The sequence below is a fragment of the Corythoichthys intestinalis genome, chromosome 4 (assembly GCF_030265065.1).
Source record: "Corythoichthys intestinalis isolate RoL2023-P3 chromosome 4, ASM3026506v1, whole genome shotgun sequence".
In the NCBI taxonomy this organism is placed as follows: Eukaryota; Metazoa; Chordata; class Actinopteri; order Syngnathiformes; family Syngnathidae; genus Corythoichthys; species Corythoichthys intestinalis.
In genome coordinates, this window is record NC_080398.1 from 30,110,917 (window position 1) to 30,136,415 (window position 25,499).

The 25,499-nt window shown below is 38.2% G+C and overlaps 1 protein-coding gene across 3 annotated transcripts in view; it reads right to left on the bottom strand.

Moving 5' to 3' along the window:
* Positions 1-25,499, bottom strand: part of xrcc1 (X-ray repair complementing defective repair in Chinese hamster cells 1) — a 60,471-nt gene that overhangs the window by 21,231 nt on the left and 13,741 nt on the right. For all 3 annotated transcript variants that reach the window (XM_057834978.1, XM_057834979.1, XM_057834977.1), the window contains 3 exons: positions 19,130-19,283; positions 18,801-19,035; positions 16,391-16,507 (listed from right to left, as the gene is read on the bottom strand). In XM_057834978.1, coding sequence (XP_057690961.1) covers positions 16,391-16,507; positions 18,801-19,035; positions 19,130-19,283 — 506 coding nt within the window. The remainder of the gene's footprint in view (positions 1-16,390; positions 16,508-18,800; positions 19,036-19,129; positions 19,284-25,499) is intronic.

The window sequence follows — 25,499 nt, forward strand, 5'->3', positions numbered from 1 at the left end:
ACCCTCCCACTTCAAATGGATTGGACGTCTACTAGTGATAAACTCATTCCAATTCAAAGCAGAAGCTTGTTTTTCTGTTTATTAGTTTCTGTTTATTCTGTTGAATATCCTAGAATGATTTCCTGACCAATGTATTGAAAATCGTTGTATCGCTGTATCGTCAGATCATTGTTATCGTGAGCTTTGTATCGCAAATCGCATAGTATCGTAAGGTACCAAGAGGTTCCCACTCCTATTTACGAGTGTCTCTCCATACAGAATTTTCAGGTTAAGACAACCCTCAACCTATAGCTGCTCTGCTATTAGCTATTTCCTAGCATTCTTGGCATCCAGTTGACTAAGGGGCCGTTTACATGGTGACTCTCTGAGAATACAAAAAATTTCAAATTTGCATTTATATGGTCCCGTCTCCATTCGAACAATGTCGCAATTCCGCATGAAAACGATGTAGTATTCATGCCAGGCCCAGTGCAGATTTACAGGGCGACAGAGAATGATGCACTTTGACCCCACCAAGCTCCCTCAGCCCGGAAAAAATAATGCCCACTCGAAACAATGGCATTTTTCTTTTGTTCAAAAAAGGCACAAAAATGGAAACATTAAACATATTTACTTTAAAAATAATATTAAAACAGTAAATTGAAACCGACATTCCGCCATATTTGCGGTTTTTAATGTTCAGGAGCACCACTGCGCACTCCCAATGTGACGTGTACGAGTGCTGACGTGAGCTTTTGATATGCATGCCGAGGAAGCTCAATCCCCCGCAATCGGATTCTTCCACTTTGGAGGCAGGATTCAGAATTTTTCGTCTTCGCCGACACCATATGCATGCGAGGCCACTCCGCAACACAGTCATTGCGTCCTCGTGTCGCAGAGAGGGACCTCTACTGTATGTATGTGTATCCCAGTGTTTTCTTCATTCGCCCCTCGTGTTCTGACAGCTTTACATGCGTGTACTAAGTTTTATTCTTTATTCTTGGTTTTTTATTATTATTTTATTATTATTATTATGCACAACACTGTTTTCATGTTTATTGTGCAATAATCTAATTGTAAAGTATTTGTTACATGTTTTGATGCATTTTTATGCATTATAAAAGATTTATGTTTGAATTTTGGTGGGCTTGGAATAGATTAAGGGGCAGTTTATGTGGCGACTCTGCGACACAAAGACGGAATGACTGAGTAGCGGAATTGCCTCGCGTGCATATGGTGTCAGCGAAGACGAAAAATTCTGAATCCTGCCTCCAAAGTGGAAGAATTCGATTGTGGGGGATTGAGGGGGGGCTTGCTCCGTATGAATATCAAAAGCTCCCGAGGCACGAGACCGCGCCGATAACGTCAGCACTCGTACATGTCACATTGGGCGTGTGCAGCGGTGCTACTAAACATTAAAAACAGCAAATATGGCAGAATGTCGGCTTTAATTTACTGTTTTAATAATATTTTTAAATTAAATATGTTGAATGTTTCCATTTCCGTGCCTTTTTGAACAAAAGAAAAAAATGCCATTGCTTCGAGTGGGCGGGCATATTTTTTTCCGGGCTGAGGAGCTTGTTGGGGTAAAAGTGCATCATTCGCTGTCACCTTGTAAATCTGCACTGCTCCCTAGGGCCTGGAATGAATACTACATCGTTTTCGTACGGAATTTCGACATTGTTCGAAAGGAGACAAATTTGAAATTTTTCGTATTCTCGGAGAATCACCACGTAAACGGCCTCTAAGTCATTTACATGGAAAACGCGTCCCTATTTACAGAATTTCAAGTTACAAACCTACAGTACTTCCAAAACCAACTAATTTAGTAAGTAGAGGTACCACTGTATTTGTAAAGAATTACATAACAAAGTTATTACGGCTTATTATGGCTACCAACAGAGGTGGGTAGTAACGAGTTACATTTACTCTGTTACATTTACTTGAGTAACTTTTTGAGAAAAATTTACTCGAGTAGTTTTTTTTTTTTTTGGCCATACATGCCGACAGTTGTTGTCTCAGTTTCACCAGTGAGACGTCGCAACTATAACCACATTTAATAATAACATTTTTAAATTTAATTATTTAAATTCACATTTAATAACCACCATTCAACCATTATACCAATCAGAGGTAACAATGTTTTTCTCCAATAGAGGGCACACATGCTCTTTGGACGGGTGACGTTTCATTTTGTTATTCTGGTCTGAATTTGATGATATTTGTCTCATCTCTTTGGACTAATACGGCCGTAAAATAGGTTGTAGTACAGTATAATAATAACAGTTCGTATAGATGAAGTTGAGAAAACATTTTTTATTAAAAAAAAAAAAATTGGACAATGTAAGCAATTACTCACAATGTTGCTTATTACTTAAGTATTCTTTTCAACAAATACTTTTTTTTTCTTTTTTTTTTTTTTTTAACATGTATCTAAGTAAATTTTTGGATGACTAATTTTACTTGAGTATTATCATTTACAACCCCTAGCAAAAAGTATGGAATCACCAGTCTCGGACGAGCACTCACTCAGACATTTTATCACGTAGAACAACCTCAGATAAAAAGCATGAAAAAAATAATGAATTAGTTCAAAAGTGCAACTCTTTAGCATTCAGAAACACTAAAAGAAATGAATAAAAAACATTGTGGTGGTCAGTAAATGTTACTTTTGTAGAGCAAGTGCAGGGAAATATATATGGAATCACTCCATTCTGAGGAAAAAAAATATGGAATCATGAGAAACAAACAAAGAAATAACAATCAAAACACATATCTAGTATTTAGTAGAGCCACCTCTGGCTTTTATGGCAGCTTGCCATCTCTGAGGCATGGACTTGATGAGTGTTCTTCATCGATTTGGTGCCAACTCTCTTTGATTGCAATTGCCAGGTCATCATTGCAGGTCGGAGCCTTGCTGTGGACCATTTTTTTCAATTTCCACCACAAGTTCTCAATAGGGTTGAGATCTGATTTGCAGGCTATGACATTGACTGGATGAGTCTTTCTCCAAGGAATGCTTTCACAGTTTTAGGTCTGTAGCATGATGCATTGTCATCTTGGAAAATGACAAACATATTTTCAATTGAAGGGATAAGAAAGCGGTCAAAAATTTCAATGTAAACTTGTGCATTTAACCAGTCATCTCCCCAGTGCCTTTGCCTGACATGCAGCCCCATATCATCAAGGACTGTGGGAATTTTGATGTTTTCTTCAGGCAGTCATCTTTGTAAATCTCACTGGAACAGCACCAAACAAAAGTTACAGATTCATCACCTTGTCCAATGCAGATTCTTGACTCTTGACACCTTGTCCAATGCAGATTCTTGACTCTTTTTCAAGCTTTTTATCGGAGTTTGTTCTACATAATAAAATGTCTGAGGGAGTGCTCGTCAGAGACTGGTGATTCCATACTTTTTGCTAGGGGTTGCAGAAGTAACACTACTACTACACTATACTCTTACTTGAGCAAACGTTTTGGCTACTCTACCCACCTCTGGCTATCAAAGGCACTAAAACAAATGAGTTAACTAATTGGCTGCCATTGACGGCAAGAGCTCCAATCCATTTTGACTGGGAGGGTTGGCAGCGATTGTTCGATATATATCGCCAAAACGATATTAAACTTTCTATCTACATCTTACATGTCTATCGTCATTATCGCCATAAATAGACCTGCTCCTGCAATACACATTTTGACTATCTTAACTTATATAACTTGTTACAGTGAAGGGATTCCAGATGCTAAAGTAGTGCCACCAATCGGCCTCAAATGTGCCTACCTCCACTCAATAGTTAGCCAATTGCATTCCCCTGCCAACTGTATGCGAGTAAAACATGAAAGACAATTAAAAAGAGCGAAAAATCCAAACAGAAAAAAACCCACACAGGCAACACAATTCATTTCAATATCAGTCTCAATTAATTTAATTTCTGCCACTGAGAGCTGTAGACACCCAATTCATTTAAACTGGGAAGACTGGCTGTGAATCCTCTTATTTTCATGCCATTGACGGCGCTAGTTCATTCTAGGGCTGCAGCTATCGATTATTTTAGTAGTCGATTAATCGATAAACTAGTTAGTTTGAATAATCGAGTAATCGGATAAGGAACATAAAAAAATAAAATACCTGAGCTGAGCCTCAAACGGTATAAAAAAAATAAAAAATAAGGATCAATGTACAACAAAGGAACAATTGGCTAACTTACATAGCGAAAGTCCACATGCCATAAATTACTAATGTTTTTTTTTTTTTTTTTTTTTACAATGCTCTTAACAAATGGTTCAGACAATTATTCCCACAAAAATGTGCTAAATATTAGGGCTGTCAAAATTATCGCGTTAACGGGCGTTAATTAATTTTTTAAATGAATCACGTTAAAATATTTGACGCAATTAACGCAGACGCCCCGCTAAGACAGATTTAAATGACAGTACAGTGAAACGCTCACTTATTGTGTTTTATGGAGTTTTGCCGCCCTCTCCTGGCGCTTGGGTGCGACTGGTTTTATAGGCTTCAGCACCCATGAGCATTGTGTAAGTAATTATTGACATCAACAATGGCGGGCTACTAGTTTATTTTTTGATTGAAAATTTTACAAATTTTATTAAAAACGAAAACATTAAGAGGGGTTTTAATATGAAATTTCTATAACTTGTATTAACATTTTTCTTTTAAGAACTACAAGTCCCTCTATCCATGGATCGCTTTCACAGAATGTTAATAATGTTAATGCCATCTTGTTGATTTATAATAAACAAATACAGTCCTTACGTACCGTATGTTGAATGTAAATATCCGTCCTGTGTCTTATCTTTCCATTCCAACAATAATTTACAGAAAAATATGGCATATTTTATAGATGGTTTGAATTGCGATTAATTGCGATTAATTACGATTAATTAATTTTTAAGCTGTAATTAACTCGATTAAAAATTTTAATCGTTTGACAGCCCTACTAAACATACATTTAAACTAAATTGTGAATGCATTAAAAAAACATTAGCTCAAACAAATACCTAGCCTATGTTGGTCTTAACAGGGAGCAGCTATATTCGGCTTTGTGAATGAGGCAGACTAGAGGCCGTGTATCCACCCAAATCAGTAAAACTAAATGCGAACACTTTCAAAACAAACCATTACAACACCACTTCACATAAACGAATACTCGAAGCATCAAAATTCAATTCGAATCTTTTTTTCCTAATCGAGTACTCGAGTTAATCGATTAATTGTTGCAGCACTAGTTCATTCTTCCCTCCCAGTCAAAATGCAAACACATTGATTTAAAAAAAAATATAAAAGTGTGATTTGTTTCCCTTCTTTTTTGGGTCCCAATCAATGAAAAAGACTTGCTGCCATATAAGCCAAAGACTGGGGGAACCCAATGGGTGTTCAATATTCATATTTTGGTCTTCAGAACATACTGAATGAAAGAAATAATTAAATCAAAACGTAACAAGATTTTTAGAGTCGATTGCATGCTCATTATTGCCAAATAAGGAAGATAAGGAAGGTGGTTTTATCACCAGCATTGACTGGAATATCTTTAGATGTGTCACATAATGGTGTACGTGCAACGGCATAATAACTGCGCCGCCTTTTTAAAGTAGCAGTCACTTGTCTTGTGACGTTAGTGCGGACACTCGAGTGTTTGTGCAGGCCCTCGTCACCATCAAAGTGAGTGCTGGCTTTAATTAAGCATAGCAGATGCGGCTGGTAAATAAAGGAAACATTGTCGAAGCAGAGGCGGTCCACAATAGCGAGGGAAGCGAGGAGAATGGATGAGGTGGAGGTGTAGGATAGGGAATGGCAGCCTGTCTCTGGGAGACTTTGGGAATATAAAAGACTCGTCACTGCAGCTTAGTATGGCGTTAAACGCGCGTCGCGTCTTATCGCCTGTCTGCACACTCGGGAGGCTGTGTGGAAAATTCCATTAAAGTTAATATCTATGGGGCAGGCTGCCGTTATTTTTGTTCATAACCTCCAAATTGTTCATGATCACATTGGAGCACAAGCATCACAAGACACTATTTACCCGTATCGTAAACTCATTCACTGACGATGGTGGACGTCTAATTATTTGAACTGAACGGGTAAATGAATCACTGCTGGCCTCTGAATTAAATGGGGTCATCCAGTGCTACTGACAAGGGATATCAATTAAAGGGATGCACAAGGAAATGATCAAGTGGATGCCAGCGGAAAGACTCTTTCATTTTCATTTTTCCTGCAATTCTATCAGAAAATGCTCAACTTCTCCAAGAAAATGATTGCAGTTACAAATGCTTTGGTAGGAATATCTTCATTTATTTTGCTTGCAATGAAAAAACGCAAAAGATTAAATCATTATCATTTTACACAAAACTCCAAAAATGGGCCCCACAAAAGTATTGGCACCCTTTGAAAAATGATGTGATGATTCTCTAAGTTGTGTAATTAACAGCACCTGTTACTTACCTGTGGCACATAACAGGTGTTGGCAATAACTAAATCTCACTTGCAGCCGGTTAAAATGGATTAAAGTTGACTCAACCTCTGTCCTGTGCCCTTGTGTGTACCACATTGAGAAAAGAAAGAAGACCAAACAACTGTCTGAGGACTTGAGAAGCAAAATTGTGAGGAAGCATGCGCAATCTCAAGTCTACAACTCCATCTCCAAAGACCTGAATGTTCCCGTGTAAAGCCCATGGCACTGTGGCTAACCTCCCAAGATGTGGACGGAAAAGAAAAATTGAAATTTCAACGAAAGCTTGTGCGGATGGTGGACAAAGAACCTTGACTAACATCCAAACAAGTTCATGCTGTCATGCAGTCTGAGGGTACAACAGTGTCAACCCATACTGTCCGTCGTCGTCTCTATGGTAGGACTTTATGGTATGATACCCAGGAAGACCCCACCTCTGACTCAGAGACATAAAAAAGCCAGGCTAGAGTTTACCTAAACTTACCTGTGAGCCAAAAATGCTTTGGAAGAGTGTTCTCTGGTCAGATGAGACAAAAGTAGAGCTTTTTTGGAAAAGCCATCAACATAGAGTTTACAGGAAAAAACGAGACCTTCAAAGAAACGAACACGGTCCCCACAGCCAAACATGGCAGAGGCTCCCTGATGTTTTGGGGTTGCTTTGCTTCCTCTGGCACTGGACTGCTTGACCGTGTGTATGGCATTATGAATTCTGAATACTAACAAAAATTTGTGCGGCAGAATGTAGGGCCCAGTGTAAGAAAGCTGGGTCTCCCTCAGAAGTCATGGGTCTTCCAGCAGGACAATGACTCAAAACACACTTCAAAAAGCCCTAGAAAATGGTTTCAGAGAAAGCAATGGAGACTTCTAAAGTGACCAGCAATGAGTCCAGACCTGAATCACATTGAATAGCAGTGGAGAGATCTGAAAATGGCAGTCTGGAGAAGGCACCCTTCAAATCTCAGAGACCTGGAGCAGTTGGCCAAAGATGAATGGTCTAAAATTCCAGCAGAGCATTCTAAGAAACTCATTGATGGATACAGGAAGCGGTTCTTCGCAGTTATTTTGTCTAAAGGTTGTGCTACCAAGTATTAGGCTGAGGGTGCCAATACTTTTGTTTGGCCCATTTTTGGAGTTTTGTGTAAAATGATAATGATTAATTTTTTTGTTTTCCATTCTCTTTTGTGTTTTGTTATTGCAAGCAAAATAAATGAAGATATTACAATCAAATCATTTGTTATTGCAATCATTTTCTGGGAGAAATTGAGCATTATCTGACAGAATTGCAGGGGTGCCAATACTTTTGGCCAGCAGTGTATGTATGAAATTATTAACACATTATTATATTATTTCATTGGATTTAGTGATTTGGGGTGACAATGATGTTTGGTAAACTTGTTAGCATGTTCTGAATGCTATAGTTAACTGAATAAGTCTTAAGAGCTTTGCTACGTTAACATACCAGGCACGTTCTCAGTTTGTTGTTTATACGTAATCGTTACCATGCCGTACACTTATTTAACCTGTTGTTCCCTATTCTATTTTCATTTGAACTTGCTTTTCAAGATGACATGTCTGTTCCTGGCGTTGGATTTGATCAAATTTCCTGCAAAAATGCGACTTATACTCCGGTGCGACTTATATATGTTTATTTCCTCTTTTCATTGCACATTTTTTGGTTGGTGCGACTTATAGGCTGAAAAATACAGTACATTGGTACTTTGAGATATGGAAGCTTCCATACAAGAAAAAATTCATTTAACCAAAAGTTTTTCTGAGCTTTTTTCCCTTCATATTAAGAAAAACTATTCGTCATACGAAAGATAATACCTATTGTAATGGATAATTCCCGCTTACAGCAATTAAATAATGTAACTACTGTACGTTTGACAATAAATGTAAACAAACAAAATATACACACCACAATGTGCGAAAAGATGAAACAAATGAATAAATTCACTTACAAGCAATGCTTTTTCAAGGCACAAACAGCGTGATGAAATAACAAGCAATAGCTGCCAAAGTTAACTCGTCTTTTAGTGATCGGATTTGGCTATGAGCTCAAGTACTCATCTGATAACATCTGTAGAATGAGCTGGAACCTAACAAACTAGTTACACTTAAGCGCCACTGGGGGGCGACAAAGCACAACAAATAAAGACTAGCAATAAGAGGTGATGAGAGCAAATTTACTGTGGTGTTTTAGCACAGCTTTCAACGAATTAGACCAGTACTTCTCAAATAGTGGGGCGGGCTCCCCCCAGGGGGGCGGAGAGTCATGCCGGGGATGGCCCATGTGACCTCGGGGAACATACTCCCCCCCCCCACTAGGATAAAGTGTAATTGCACATCCACTCAGTGGGTGGCAGTGGCGCTCACATTTTCAGAGTGTGCGCAGTATTTTTGAACAAAACAAGAGCAAACAGCAAAGAGCACTGGAGATATGAAGAGCTAAGATGAGGACATATGACTAAGCGTATGTAGCGTTTGGCTTTGACTTCAATGTAGTGGGAGATGAGAAAAGACCAGTGTGTGTCTGAAAATGTTTGCAACCTACAGCAGGAAGCCAAATCAAATAATATGTCACTCACATTGATAAGCCACTTGATATTTTGTTTTCAGCTAAGACGTGCCGAGTATTGCCTACAATCGTCCTGTTTTGTTTCGCAGTGCGAGATCATCAAACCAGTGAGCACTGTTAGCATCATATAAGGTGGCATACCAAGTTACTCAGTGCAAAATAGCAAAAATAAAAACTATCCCTCTGTCCAATGACACTGTTGTTTTTGTTCTATTCTAATTTTTGATTTTTCGGTCAAATGGTTATTTGAATTTATTATTATTGATTTTATTAAATTTATTTCTCACTATTAAATGGTCCAAAACATGTACCTTGAGTGTATTTTTACAGATTGGATTACAGATATACTGTACACAGATATATATTTTTTAATTCAGGCAAAGTGATGCACTTTAAGTCTTTTCTATACTTTATTGTAAGTTGAACTATATATTTTTTCTCTAATATGAAAAAGGACACAATGTTATGCAGAGGTGTACTTATAATATTAATTTATAGACAAATGATATTATTCACAGTGGCGGCAGAGAGTGGGGGGGGGGTGTTTACTTCTTCCTGGGGGGGGGGGGGGGGGGATAACAATAAATAATTAAGAAGCACTGAATTAGACGATTCACATGTAAAACGTGATTTATTATACACACAAAAAAATGATGCAAAAGCCACTCCGGAACAAATTAATTTCATACCGTGAAGTACTACTGTATCGGGTTCCCAAAGTAATATTGTACAGTTAGATAATGATCTGCTTTCCTAATATTTGTGTCTAGTCTTGTTTTTGCTCAAACAACTCCCCTGGCTAATGTTCATTCGTGCAGCCATTTTAGGAATGGATGTGACCCCAAGTCGTTGACACGGCTTCCCTTGGACCCAGCAGTTGCCAAATCATTGTTATTATCATATTTTTCGCGATCATAAGAATGTTTAGAATTAACAGGTTTGGGTACACAAAAGTAGTGCTTATCCTTGTTTTATCGCCCCTTAGTGAGACATACATACATTTTGCCATGATAGATCAGAATCCCGTGCCAGGCGGCATTTCTATGAATGATAGATTGGCCTCTCAATGACGCCGTATAGAGTCCCAGCTTTTTTGGAAACTGGTGTATAACCATTTGTGGCAGCACTCATGTCAACCTTGTCTTATCTGCGAAGTGAAATCAAATTAAAATCAAATATGATTAGCAACTTCGCTCTCACAACTCTGCATTTGCTAAACTGATTACGAATGGGATTTGAAGCCCCTCAACACCCACACCCGATATCTGTAGCAAACATGAATAAGGTTTTGGAGGGATTAAGGCGCAAGTTTGCAGAGGGACTGTAGGGACATAACACTTCCAACTTTTCAGGATGCTGAAATTGTCCCCTCCGACTTTAAAGCAACCTTATTTGCATTATACAGTGAGTTCAGTTATACAGGTAATTTAGATCGTCTTGCTATGCGTTGTAAGGATAGAATTGACCCTACCGTTATTAAGTGAATTATTTTCAATATGTTCAGACTTACATATGTATGCTCCTTTTCACTTGCTGAATGTGACCGTATACCCCCCCCACACACACACAACAGAAATACATGTTGACAACATGCTGCCGCCTCTGCCCACTTCGAAGACGAGGGATATTAGAAGGGTTTTTTTTGGCAAGCAGCAGCAGCCACCGTAAGTAATGTAAAAATACGTAAGTGATGTGGAAGTGGGGAACACACCACTAATTTTGCTACTGAAAGTCAGATCTGCATCAGAGTTAGCATAACATTAAACTATGTGAACTTGCTAACCTGCAAAACTCGAGTAGGAAGCTGCTTAGAGAGAAGTGCCCTCATGTATGTGTTTTCTACTGTTAACGTTAATTAAACCGTGAGAAACTTTAAAGAACCAGAAAAATCTGAGCAAGAAGCTGCTGTCTGTGATCCACAGGAAAGTGTTGACAGTCAAAAAACACATGCTGCTGCTGTTCTTTTGTAAACGGCCTGGTTTAGAAGGAAAGAAGGCTAGCGCATGTTGTGGCTTTACACTTTGGAAACCAAATACCTGTTAGTGCATTTATTTATTAATTAAAATGTATTTATTAATTTTCTACATGATTAAACTAGGGCTGTCAAACGATTAAAATTTTTAATCGAGTTAATTACAGCTTAAAAATTAATTAATCGTAATTAATCGCAATTCAAACCATCTATAAAATATGCAATATTTTTCTGTAAATTACTGTTGGAATGGAAAGATAAGACACAAGATGGATATATACATTCAACATACGGTACATAGGGACTGTATTTGTTTATTATAACAATAAATCAACAAGATGGGATTAATATTATTAACATTCTGTTAAAGCGATCCATGGATAGAAAGACTTGTTCTTAAAAGATAAATGTTAGTACAAGTTATAGAAATTTTATATTAAAACCCCTCTTAATGTTTTCGTTTTAATAAAATTTGTAAAAATTTCAATCAAAAAATAAACTAGTAGCCCACCATTGTTGATGTCAATAATTACTTACACAATGCTGAAGCCTATAAAATCAGTCGCACCCAAGCGCCAGCAGAGGGCGGTAAAACTCCATAAAACACAATTTAATATGTGGGCATTTCACTGTACTGTCATTTAAATCTGTCTGAGCGGGGCATGTGCGTTAATTGCGTCAAATATTTTAACGTGATTAATTTTAAAAAATCAGTTACCGCCCGTTAACGCGATAATTTTGACAGCCCTAATTTAAACATATCTTTATTTGCAGCATATGCAAACATTTATTGCTAATATAATCAAGATATTTATTCTGGAAATTTCCAAAATGTTTAATTTAGTAATTTTTGAAAACAAAGATTTAAATCAAACCATGTATCACATGAACCAACACACATGAAAATTATAGGTATAAGTCAATACAAGATTTATTTTGCATTGATCATTTAGCCTATCGATTAATTAGTTTTATATTAGTGAGAAATGTAGCTTTAACCCCCTGTTCAGCCAATGTGTTTGGTCTTATTAATGTTCTGTCCCCAGCCAAAAGTGTACATGCAGATTATGCTGTTATATCATCCCTATTCCCTACCAATGTTGACACCAAACCTACGCCCTCGGGATGGGATCAGCAGCAAGACTTGGACATACAAAGCAGATTTTGTGAGTTTCTATTTTTTGTGTTAGCAATTCTAGATGTGGGATGACACTGAACTTCGTCTTAAAAAAAAAAAAAAAATCATCTAATAACCACTGAATCTGAACCACTTGTAGACAGCTGCAATATTTCAGCACGAGGCCATGATAATGATCTCAGTTTTCATGAATAATTCTGCCATGGCTGAGTCGTGACTTCAATCATTACAGGAGTAAGGCACTATGGCGGAGTGTGGTACGGTCACAGCTAATTTGGAGTTAGAATGAAGAATCCTGCCGCTGTGGCCTTGATCTTGAGAACGACTAGCGCTTCTGCTCCTGCTGTGGTTCATTAGGTAATCACAGTTCATATTTTGGGGCTCGCAGATTTCAATTCTTCACATCTGACATGTGCCGTACGGCTCGAGGGAATTTAGAGTGACAGATGTGGATTTAAATTAGGGTGAACAATGTTGCACTTTTGTTAAAAGCAGGTTGTTGGACACGATGCTTTAGTGCTCTTTTTACATTTAAATCACGTAGCTTGAGGTGTACAACACTGCATTACTGCAACTTTTCAGACTTTGCAGGTTACTCGTAGTCGTAGTCATTACGTTTATTAGTATAACTTGTAGATGGTGGTGGTTTTCTTTAATTCATTTGATGCACTTGACGGCGATAGACATCCAACCCATTTGAACTGGGAGGTCTTTGCAACGAATGAATGAGAAGGAAAAAAAAACAGTACATATTCTTTCTGTGTTTCTTTTTTTAAAACTATATTTTGAAAGCCCATTTTAAAAGCAAAAAAACTAAAGTACCACTGACTCGTGTGTTCCTCGATGAAAGCAGACATACTATCATGAATAAATTATTATAAAAAATTGAAATGAAATATTTGTAAACAGATGCATTTACTTTTGAGAACCATGATTATTAGTATTTACAGTATAGACAACTTTCCTGAGCAAAACATGGGCGGCGCCATCTTTGACATTTTCTGCTATGAACTTCCGGTTTAGACAGAACAACATGAAGTGAGGTTGAAGTAAGCAGTGGGTAGACAAAGTTGACAAAGACAAACTGCAAAATCAAAACCAGAGGAACCCACAAATTCTCCAAAAATGGATTCGCCATTACGTAGATGAAGCTCCAGGACTTTCTGTGGTGTGCATATGTTCTTATCACTTCATTGATCGGTCGTGGAAAAAATTCTAACAATCTGTGCAGCCTGTGTTAACATGAGGTGTAGATTGATACACCAGCCACTTGAGTGACCAAAATGAGGCAAAATTACAAATAATATTACAGATGCTGAATGTGGAAGGGCTGACTTAGATTTTGTTGTTACAAGGAAATACTACAAGGTATTTTTTCATCTGTTTATAGTAATTGTATTATGAGCTCATTACACATGTACATATGAACATAAATAGTATGTCATTCTTTTTTATTGCAGATAATAATCGCAATAAAACTTTTGGACAACGAAAGTCCATTTCTTGTTTTATTTAAAACAATTGGTGCATGTGGAAAACAGGTTAATAAATTACAATTTATAAAACTATTAGAAAAATATTAACAAAGGTGGAGCATAAGTCGAGCCTTCCATCACCAAAATAGAATGCACAGTCTCGATCCATATGTCCATCAACGTACAGTACAGTGGGTCAAATAAGTATTTAGTCAAGCACCAATTGTGCAAGTTCTCCTACTTGAAAAGATTAGAGAGGCCTGTAATTGTCAACATGGGTAAACCTATACCATGAGAGACAGAATGTGAAAAAAAAAAAACAGAAAATCACATTGTTTGATTTTTATAGAATTTATTTCCAAATTAGAGAGGAAAATAAGTATTTGGTCCCCTACAAACAAGCAAGATTTCTGGCTGTCAAAGAGGTCTAACGAGGCTCCACTCGTTACCTGTATTAATGGTACCTGTTTTAAGTCATTATCGGTATAAAAGACACCTGTCCACAACCTCCGTCAGTCACACTCCAAACTCCACTATGGCCAAGACCAAAGAGCTTTCGAAGGACACCAGAGACAAAATTGTACACCTGCACCAGGCTGGGAAGACTGAATCTGCAATAGGTAAATTGCTTGGTGTAAAGAAATCAACTGTGGGAGCAATTATTAGAAAATGGAAGACATACAAGACCACTGATAATCTCCCTCGATCTGGGGCTCCATTCAAGATCTCACCCTGTGGCATCAAAATGACAACAAGAACGGTGAGCAAAAATCCCAGAACCACACGGGGGGACCTAGTGAACTGACCTACTCAGTTCTCTACATTTCTCACAGTTTAATTAACGTTAGCAGTAGAAAACACATACAGGAGGCAGAGGTTGCGCTAGACATTTTCGTTGTCTGTCATTTTGACTGACAGGGTCATAAAAATCCGGTCATAGTCTATTTTTACCGGTCACTTAAATTTTTAAAATGATAATGATGACATATTCAATGGTATTTAGTTTTCATTCATTTTTAATTAATATTGTAACGCTTGCTTGGCGGCGAAAAATTAGACACGGGAGTCGTGGTATTTTTCTCCCTTTTTACTCTGCTTACCGCCAACAACTCCGCCCCCAAAGAAAAAGAGCCAACAATATAGACCCCAATCACCAACGTCACACAATGATCTTAATTGTGGTTGTCAGCTCAAAATCTTCTAAATATATATTAAATGCATCTTACCAGATATAAAATGACTACTACATAGTCTGTGGTGATCGTTTGGTGCCCAGATTTCTTGTCGAATTACAGCAGTCCATCTCGCTCTCATCCTCCCGGGTCTCTCAGAATACGGTAGAACTTCAAGTCTCTCCGTCTATCTTTTCTGTTACAGCAACCAACCGCCACACAAGCCTTCACCATTTTGATTATTAATATTAACGAGCAGAAAAACACGCCGTAATAGGAGGCATGTACGTAGCGGTAATGTGTAAACATGAACAGCTGACACACAATATGGCGGCTCCAGTCAGGGGGGCGGAGTTGTGGCGTCATGTGATTGGACGGCAATCTTGTCCATCAATTGGATGACGCGCTGGCACACCGGGTGCACCAATAAGAACCTCGCGTTGATGTGTCAATCACGGTGCCGCCGCCAGACCCCGGTGACGCTACAATATTCTGACAGAAGAGCCAACGACGTCATGCATTAAGAGAGACAATAGCTAATTAATATGCTAACTCGCCACCCTGTGGTCTGGGGTGTGAATTGCAACCTGTCAAAATGACGGACGGACGTCAGTTTTTTCCGTCACCGTTTTAAGAAACCGGTCAACGACGGAAAATATCCGGTTAACGCGACCCCTGACAGGAGGACACTTCTCTCTAAGCATCTACCTACTCAAGTTTTGCAGGTAAGCAAGTTCACACAGTCTAATGTTATGCTAACTCTGATGCATGTCAGACTTTCAGTAGCAAAATTAGTGGTGTGTTTCCCGCTTCCACAACATTGATGTCTTTTTACATTTCTAACAGTAGCGGCTGCTGGCTGAAAAAAAAAAACTGTCTAATATCCCGAATATCTTATGTGTGTGTGTGTGTGTGTGTGTGTGTGTGTGTGGGTGGTGGTGGTGGTGGTGGGGGGGGGGTGTCAGGTCATCAGCCAATCAAATGTGCTTTTAGGAGGACAAAAATGGACCGGCACATTTAGCAAGTGAAAAGAAGTACATGTATGTCTGAACATACTGAAAATAATTCACCTAATGATGGTAGGGCCAATTACAACAATTAAAACATATGGAAAGACAATCTAAATGACCTATATAACTGAAGCCATTATGTAACGCAAATAAAGTTGCTTAAAAGTTGGTAGGGACAATCTGAGCATCCTGAAAAGTTGGTCGTGTTTTGTCCCTACCGTCCCAATGCAAACCAACGCCCTTGATATAACGTATATGAAAACGAATCTGTGAATACTCAACTATCAAAATAGTTGTTTGTAGTAGCCCTAATAACAAGCACGTTGAGCAGCCAACCATGGATTGACCTTTTATTTTTTTGGTCTGTGAACAACTCTTTCACTGCCATTAACTGCAATAGATGTCCAAGCCATTAAACAGATTAAATGGACTGAACGTCTTTAGCAGTCATTGGCAGCCAATGACAAACTTTAACAAAGGAAAACCCAAGTTGATATTCATTTTAGACACAATACAAGTGTAGAATTCTTGCTTTACAGTGTGTGTCATGAAATTGCAAAGTGCACACGCAACCCTCCCTCATTCGCTTCCAGCTTACCTCTTATAGGAAAGTTTCTGTTTCCTTTTATGGCAATCAATGACCCATTCCTTGCGCACGATCATGCCGCCCGCTGACTTCACCTGGCTGTACTTGGGGGTGTTAGCAAAGGCACAGCTGGACATTAATGAGAGGACATGAAGAGAGACAAACACACATACAAGATTAGATTGCATAAAGAGTGCAGGCGAGGCCGATGTTTCGCTTCGTAGCTGTAAAACTCGGTGATGGCGGGAGTGCTAATGAGGCCGTCACACCTTCTTCACATCTCGTTTGAAACGAAGTCAGACAGTGTTTAGGCTTTAAGAGCGGGAGCTGTGCTGTACTTGAACATCATGAATACAAAACTATGATGTGAATTCAGTTGGGCTGAAAGTGCTCTAATATTGTGGTGTGCTTTCTGTAATCAAGAGAGGCACAACTTTCGATCGCAATGAAATATTAATTTAAATATCGCCCCAGAGCCAGTCAAAATTAGAAGGCAAAGGGAAAAGGTTGAGCAGAGAAATTTTGTAGAAATTTCACAACAGGCATATTTACTTTTTCCCATCCTTGGAAATAAACAGGTTCATTAACTGTGGTAAAAAAGGTTTAGGAAAAAAAAAAAAAAAATTAAAATGGAAATTCTTCAAAAAACAAATATTTGTATTTTCTTTTCTTTCTTTTTCAGCATATTTCACATAGACAATTACTATTATGGTACCACCCCCCATTAAACTTTTTATATAAAGCACAAATACAAATATTTGTTCAAATTGTATTTGAAACTAACCATGAAATGAAGTGAAATAAAAAAATTAAACTAACAAAAATTCCACAAACTATAAATTACCTCAAGTGGTGAGTTATCTTTTTTTTTTATCTTAAAAGTTTTTTTTGTTTGAGACAACCTAGAACGTTCCAAGAATTTCACACACAAATGTTTCATGTTTTTTGTTGACGTTTTTCTTTAGCAGAAGCAGATGTTACAGACATTTAAGATTCAAATCCAGAAAGCTTTGTATAAAATCTAGAGCTGTCCGAATGACTATTTAACTGAAAACCAATATCCCGATATAGTCCAATTCCAAAAATCTGATACAGATATCAAACCGATACCGATATAGGCGGTCGTGCACTTAACGTCTTATTGGTAATTGTATTGCGATGCCCCTCTGGATGCTTTAATAATGATAAATGTAACAACTTCACGATTTTCCAAATAAAATAAACATTCTGTGAAAAATAAGAACAACTTCAGCTGAAGTTAAAGAAAATAAATGCCCCATATAAATAATATCAACTGAAATGAGCCCAAATGTACATAATTAAATAAAAGGAATCATTCACAATTACGTCACGTTTACAGTATTTCCCTCAAAGAGCCACTAGAAGGCGACCACAGTATTACAAATACAGGCAGGCAATCATAGTGCACCCCTCCTCAAATACCTCCGCTTACCAGTGGACTGCCAACCCACCAACCAACTGCTATCCATGTTGCCTGCCCCGCAATCAATCCTCCTCTGTTCAATAAACTTGGCAACTCTCATCTCTGTTTCCCTATTGTCTGCGTTGGGATCCCCCCACCGGTTCCGCGATCCTAACACATAGGACATGCCGATGCAATGATAATTACCAAGATGCATTTTGCAGGGCTTTTGCACAGATTTTTGTGTTTCATTAATTTTCTTAATTACTATTTTCTTGTAACTTCAGTAGTTACCTGTAATGAGTTGATAATTCATTATTTTTCAATCATTTATTGTTGATCTAATTTTTGCACCATGAATGCAAATGGTCTGCTCACATAACAAATCCCAAGCATCTTGTTTTGGAGCATTCTAATGGTCACTAAGTATCACTTTTGTACTAAACTATGACCAGACCTTGTACAATGGCAGAAAGCTTTGATTTCACTTTGAATGTAACAAACATATTGGCCCAAATCCGATAATGGAAAACAGGTGTCAATAAAATCCAATATTGTTTTTAAAATGCTACTGTTGGCCAATATTATCGGCTCCCCGACAACATCAAACAACTCATAAAATCATAATAAAATATTCTAACCACATTTGCTGATACATTTTAAAGCGCAATGGTCAATACGTGGACAAACCTGTGCTAGCTCTTTGCCATTGCAATGAATTGCATGTATTTTTTTTTAACTCGTTCAAGATTTTTGTAAGACTATGTTTTAGCATAGTTAATAAATGGCTTATAACAACATATTAGTCATCATTTCAACAAAATTCTGTCGCTGAACATTTTTAAAAATATAGTAGACCTGCCCAAATTGGTTCTCTACTCCCATACATTGTTGTTTTATGTGGAAAACCATGACAATGATATTGATTAAAGTAACTTTGCCTGAAATAAAAAATGCACTGTTCCCCAGAGGCGCCGCTCAACTGCAAAGCTGACTTACATGAGATGTGTGGAGTCGGGCGTCCAGTCAGGCTGATACTTGGCTCCCATGTCTAGAGCCTTCTCCCTCAGTTCTCCCCTGAAAGGATTCTGGAAGCCACTTAGAACAAACACCACTCCCTCCATGATGCGCTTGAAGGGCACTCGCTCTGGACTCTTAGCACCTTTGGACCGGTGCTCTTTGGCTTTTGGCAAACTCTCACGCTTCTTTTCTGCAGATGTCTTCTCCGGCAAGGCTATCAAGAATAACGATGCGCAATTATTTGTGTGTGTAAATAAATAAATAAATACTGTTCTAACTATTTTGCGTTAATATTTTTAGGGTGTCACCTTTGGAGGCACCAGGGCTCGGCGTGCTTGTCTTGACTTTAGGAGTCGTGAGTTTTGATTCTGGTGAGTTTCCTGGGCTACTTTTCTTTGGCGGAGGAGGGCCAGGGGCTGACTGACGCTCTTTGCTAAACTCAAATTTTCTCTTCGCAGGTGTCTAGATTGATGGATATTAAGAAATCAATAATTAAACAATAAATGGGTGAGTGGGTTGCTAGGCGGATGAAAACTGAATGGATGAAAGATGGGGAACTGCTGCATTAAATCAGGCCAAATTTGTTTTTCAAAAAGGAAAAACAGTAAAATTCTGATTCCTAAAGTCCTCGATCTTGAATTGAGATATTTTATTAAAATGTTTATTTTACAGGGCCTTTGCAGGTTTCAACAAGCCAAATTTGAGACTTTTTACAGACTATAATGAATGCAATTTAAGAACCATTTCACACAGATATCAGGAAAAAGTACAAAAGAAAATTTGGAAGCCCGGAATTACTTGCAAAGTATATGAAATCAGTCACAGTTTTTTCACATTGTAATAGAAAAAGCTTAGTCTAACTAAAAACACCGGAAATTTGTCTGTTATGAACCAAGATTTGTAAACACTACAGCTAATGGCCACTTTCCCATGGATGTAAGTACTTTAAATTGGTTCTGTTGAATGTTTTCTCCGTTATGATGCTAACTAAGCTGTCAACACATAACTCGTTATAGCATCTTCAAAAATCCAAACATTTACAATGGGGCAAATAAGTATTTAGTCAACCACCAATTGTGCAAGTTCTCCTACTTGAAAAGATTAGAGAGGCCTGTAATTGTCAACATGGGTAAACCTCAACCATGAGAGACAGAATGTGGGGAAAAAAAAACAGAAAATCACATTGTTTGATTTTTAAAGAATTTATTTCCAAATTAGAGTGGAAAATAAGTATTTGGTCACCTAAAAAAAAAAAAGCAAGATTTCTGGCTGTCAAAGAGGTCTAACTTCTTCTAACGAGGTCTAATGAGGCTCCACTCGTTACCTGTATTAATGGCACCTGTTTTAACTCATTATCAGTGTAAGACACCTGTCCACAACCACAGTCAGTCACACTCCAAACTACACTATGGCCAAGACCAAAGAGCTGTCGAAGGACACCAGAGACAAAATTGTAGACCTGCACCAGGCTGGGAAGACTGAATCTGCAATAGGTAAAACGCTTGGTGTAAAGAAATAAACTGTGGGAGCAATTATTAGAAAATGGAAGACATATAAGACCACTGATAATCTCCCTCGATCTGGGGCTCCAAGCAAGGTCTCCCCCCGTGGCGTCAAATTGATAACAAGAACGGTGAGCAAAAATCCCAGAACCAACGGGGGGACCGAGTGAATGACCTACAGAGAGCTGGGACCACAGTAACAAAGGCTACTATCAGTAATACAATGCGCCGCTAGGGACTCAAATCCTGCACTGCCAGACGTGTCCCCCTGCTTAGAAAGTACACATCCAGGACCGTCTGCGGTTCGCTAGAGAGCATTTGGATGATCCAGAAGAGTACTGGGAGAATGTGTAATGGTCAGATGAAACCAAAATAGAACTTTTTGGTAGGAACACAGGTTCTCATGTTTGGAGGAGAAAGAATATTGAATTGGATCCGAAGAACACCATACCCACTGTGAAGCATGGGGGTGGAAACATCATGCTTTGGGGCTGTTTTTCTGCAAACAGACCAGGACGACTGATCTGTGTAAATGAAAGAATGAATGCGGCCATGTATCGAGAGATTTTGAGTGAAAATCTCCTTCCATCAGCAAGGGCATTGAAGATGAGACATGGCTGGGTCTTTCAGCATGACAATGATCCCAAACACACAGCCAGGGCAACAAAGGAGTGGCTTCGTAAGAAGCATTTCAAGGTCCTGTAGTGGCCTGGCCAGTCTCCAGATCTCAACCCTATAGAAAATCTGTGGAGGGAGTTTAAAGTCCGTGTTGCCCAACGACAGCCCCAAAACATCACTGCTCTAGAGGAGATCTGCATGGAGGAATGGGCCAAAATACCAGCAACAGTGTGTGAAAAGCTTGTGAAGAGTTACAGAAAACGTTTGGCCTCTGTTATTGCCAACCAAGGGTACATAACAAAGTATTGAGATGAACTTTTGGTATTGACCAAATACTTATTTTCCACCATGATTTGCAAATAAACTCTTTAAAAATCAAACCATTTGATTTTCTAGGTTTTTTGTCCATATTCTGTCTCTCATGGTTGAGGTTTACTTATGTTGACAATTACAGGCCTCTCAAATATTTTTGAGTGGGAGAACTTGCACAATTGGTGGTTGACTAAATGCTTATTTGCCCCACTGTAAAAGCGAGACTGAAGCAAGGTAACATGAATAGGTTTTTAAGGGGTAGGGTAAAATAAAATTATTCTTATTTGTTGTAGCAAACCTTTCAAGCGAACCTAATTAACTTTTTATCTAAAATACTCCCAGATCAGCAAAATCTTGGCTTGAATCTATCTTTAAAACAGTTTTTAAACTTTCACATGTTGAAAATAGACAGAAAGGGAATTATGCAATAACGGGAGCAATTTTAACAACTGTAACGTTTGATTCACAACATTAAATTAATTGAATGTAGTATAAAGCTGCTGATACAGAAGGGTAACTACAGTATTTTATTTACTGTTTTGAAATGTTAACTTGATCCTGAAATAGTCATTTATTTAAAGGGTATGACAACACCTGGGGAAATGCTAATATTCCATCATTTATCCATCAACGCATGCCTTTTGAATATATATCATGCCACTTCGTGTAATTACACACATCGCAACACCAAGAAAATGATAGAAATTAGGTCGATTGTCAAGCTAAAACGACCCGCCCCCGAGATACCTGAAATCTAGCATATTGTGTGTGTGACGTCATTATAAGGAAACAACCGGTTCAGTGCTTAGTACTGAATGGCGGCGATGATGGCGGACAATTTTGTTTCTAGTTGCAGCGATGAATCCGACGTAACGAACATTCTTGTAATGGTGACGAAGAGAGTTATGAACCTTTCTTTGGTGTTTTGGGTTATCAATTTGAGCCCAAACGAAAGCCAATGCAGCCTAATGAAAGGATCATTGAGGGGAGCAATCACACTGATGAAACACCGGCGGCAACGAATGGTTTGTTTTGCATTTCTTTTTGTGAAGCTGATACACCGTGACCGCAAAATAATGTATAGAATAATTATCATTTAATGTGCTATCATCGGTTTTCACTCTGCCAACCGACACAAATATGAATGGGATTAGAGGATTTGTTCTTTATATTTTAAGAGCGATAATTTATGCATGTGTCCAGTCCTATATCTAACGCGTGATATGTTTTTTATTATAAAAGAGTACTCACTCTGGCCATTTCCCTCCTTTGCTTTGCCTGGGGTGGTAGGGTGGTCTCATCAGAGCCAGTCATCGTCCTCTTTCTTGTTATCTCGGGACATTTAGGTGGTTGCGCGTGTAGGTGGGCACCGCATCTGCTTTCAGCAGCAATTTCTTAGCAAAACCTGATTTCATTTGTCCATAGTTCGTAAAGCTTTCAGGTGTAAAATGCGCACCACACAAAACCGTGCCGGAGGCTGGGTCTGCAAAATTAGCCCTCTTAGCACTGACGAACTTTACTCATTGTCTGCGTAGTCCAGCTCTTTTTCTCGCGTTCGGGAACTCATGGGTACTACATTGCGACAAATGGCTATTTGTAAACCACATAGCATGACAGGTTTGAACCATTTTAGCGATTTTTTGATAAAACACGAACGCAACTCTCTCGTCGATAAACAACGATGGCACCTGCCTCGACCTTTTGTTTCCTTGTTATGACGTCTCCGCCCCATTCGGCTGTTTCCGGAATACTTTCAGAAATGTTCGTCATTTTCGATCTATTTTTGATAATTGCTCATGAATGCGATTTATTTTTTTGTTAACTTTATTAATATTTGTTATCTTGCCACATAACGGTTCTATTGATATTTCACAGCCCCTTAGTTTCATACCTTTTAAGCCTGAGAGGATTTTTGTACAATTTTTGTAACTGATGTACGAAACATTAAAAGCCGCTAATAGCTTGGGGCGGGGGGAGGAGGGGTGCATCAATAATCGATTTATAATCGAATCGTAGCCTCCGAATCATAATTGTAATCGAATCGTGAGGTGCCCAAAGATTCCCACTTCTAATGGTAACGCTTTCGCGCGAATTCTGCAAAGATGGCAGAGCAACAGGGACAAAAAGTTTTGTCTGAGAAGGAAAAAGAATGGCCCGCTACTAGGATATACAGAATACAAATATGCCCGGCTTTCACTTACTGGGGTGACGCGACCCCCTCACCCCCCACCTTCCAACCTATTTCATCAGCGCTGACAAGTTTGGGTGGGGTGGGTGAGCCACACTAAGCTACACGGTTGTTAGCCGTCATATGCTATTGTTTAGCCACAATTGGATTCATTACATTATTACTTTTCATCCTTCACACAGCAGCTGGAAACAGAAATGTTGTTTCATCCATTATGATTTTAGGACACTGCGTGTGTGCGCGTGTCCTCATGGGAAATGTAGTCTTCCGTAAGGAAAAATACTACCGCTTTTGTACACCGATGTCGCTAAAATCGACTAAAACTGAAAAGTTACCAAGTGTTGCTTAAAATTATTTAAAATCAAATGATTGGATTTTAGACTTTTTACCACTCTTGCGGATACCCTATTTTGGCAAGAAACATGAAGTTGATGCACATTTTTCGCAGGCCAGACCAAATGGTGTGACTGGCCGGATCTTGCCCCTGGCCCGCAGGTTTGACACCAGTGGTATGGAAAGTAAGAAAATAATATATACCATGTGTATGTGAAACATTTAAATATAAATAATTCTCATGTTTTTATGCGTACATAACCAATTATAAATTTATTAAATGTACGTTGATATTTGTTTTACTTGTTTTATTCCGAACAGACCATTTCATGAACTTAATGCAACAAACGAAAACGTAAATGCTCGGATTTGTATAACCCTGTCATCCCAAGAATGAATTGAATTTTACTGCGTTTTGCCCAAAGTATGTCCTACTTAAAGCACTTTGAAAATGTTCTAAAATTGTGAAGAAATGCCAAAAAGAAATGAGATAACACAGAAATGCCTTCACTGCAAGTCTCGATAAGCACCCAGCGCTCAGCCGGGCACGACACCTGAATAAACAGCAGATTGAAGCCATGAAGTGGCCCTGGCTATATTTGTTGAGTACTGTGCTCGGCTTCTAGTCTCACAAAGAGCTCTTTTTTCCATATTCACAAAGAAGCGAAGAAAGGACACAGCGTCAGCAGCAAGTGTCTGTTCAATACGCTTGATGATGATGCTCAAACAAAACAAAAAAAAGCATCCCAAATGCTGCTGAGCGTCATCAATTTGAAAGAAAAATCACAACAAAACCAGTCGGACACGTTTTTGTCACTGCCAGTGACGATTTTGGAGTTGCCAAGCAACTACTAATCGAAAATCGACATGATTCCATTATTGTAGGAAAAGCTTGAACGAGACGCTAATGGAAAATTGACTTTTTATTGTTCGTATACAAATAGTTGGTCTCTGGAGTGCCTGGCTTCCCATCAAGTGTGAAATTAAACAAGCAAGCGAATCTTATGCAATCTGTCTAATTTTGAAAATGCATCTGTGAAACAGTCTGTACTTTTGGGGCTAATTTAAATAATTACCGTCCACATGACAGACATTAATAAGTGCTGAAATTGCGGCTATGCTTTTAAATTTGAAATGATAGCATTCGTACACGCAATTTAGTGGCTTCTTTAGCTTTTGGAAATTTGTCGCACCTAGTTGTCAATTATGTGCTGGAAAACTTAATGTCAAGGTAGTAATTATGCCTTTCACTGTCAATGATGACATTTAAAAAGTTAAATAAATGTGGTTGAAAAAAATAAAAACTTTAAAGAATTAAAAAAAAATTAAATTGAAATAAATACTAAAAAGTTGAAATAATGAAATAAATATCGACATGAAATGCATGTTGAAATAAATTAAAATGAAAATATTGAAAAGTACAAATGAAAATGAATAAAAATGAAATACAGAAAATTGGAAATAAACCAATGTTAAAATAAAAGATTAGATAAATAAATATTGAAATACAGTGGGGCAAATAAGTATTTAGTCAACCACTAATTGTGCAAGTTCTCCCACTTGAAAATATTAGAGAGGCCTGTAATTGTCAACATGGGTAAACCTCAACCATGAGAGACAGAATGTGGAAAAAAAAAAAAAAAAAATCATATTGTTTGATTTTTAAAGAATTTATTTCCAAATCATGGTGGAAAATAAGTATCTGGTCAATATCAAAAGTTCATC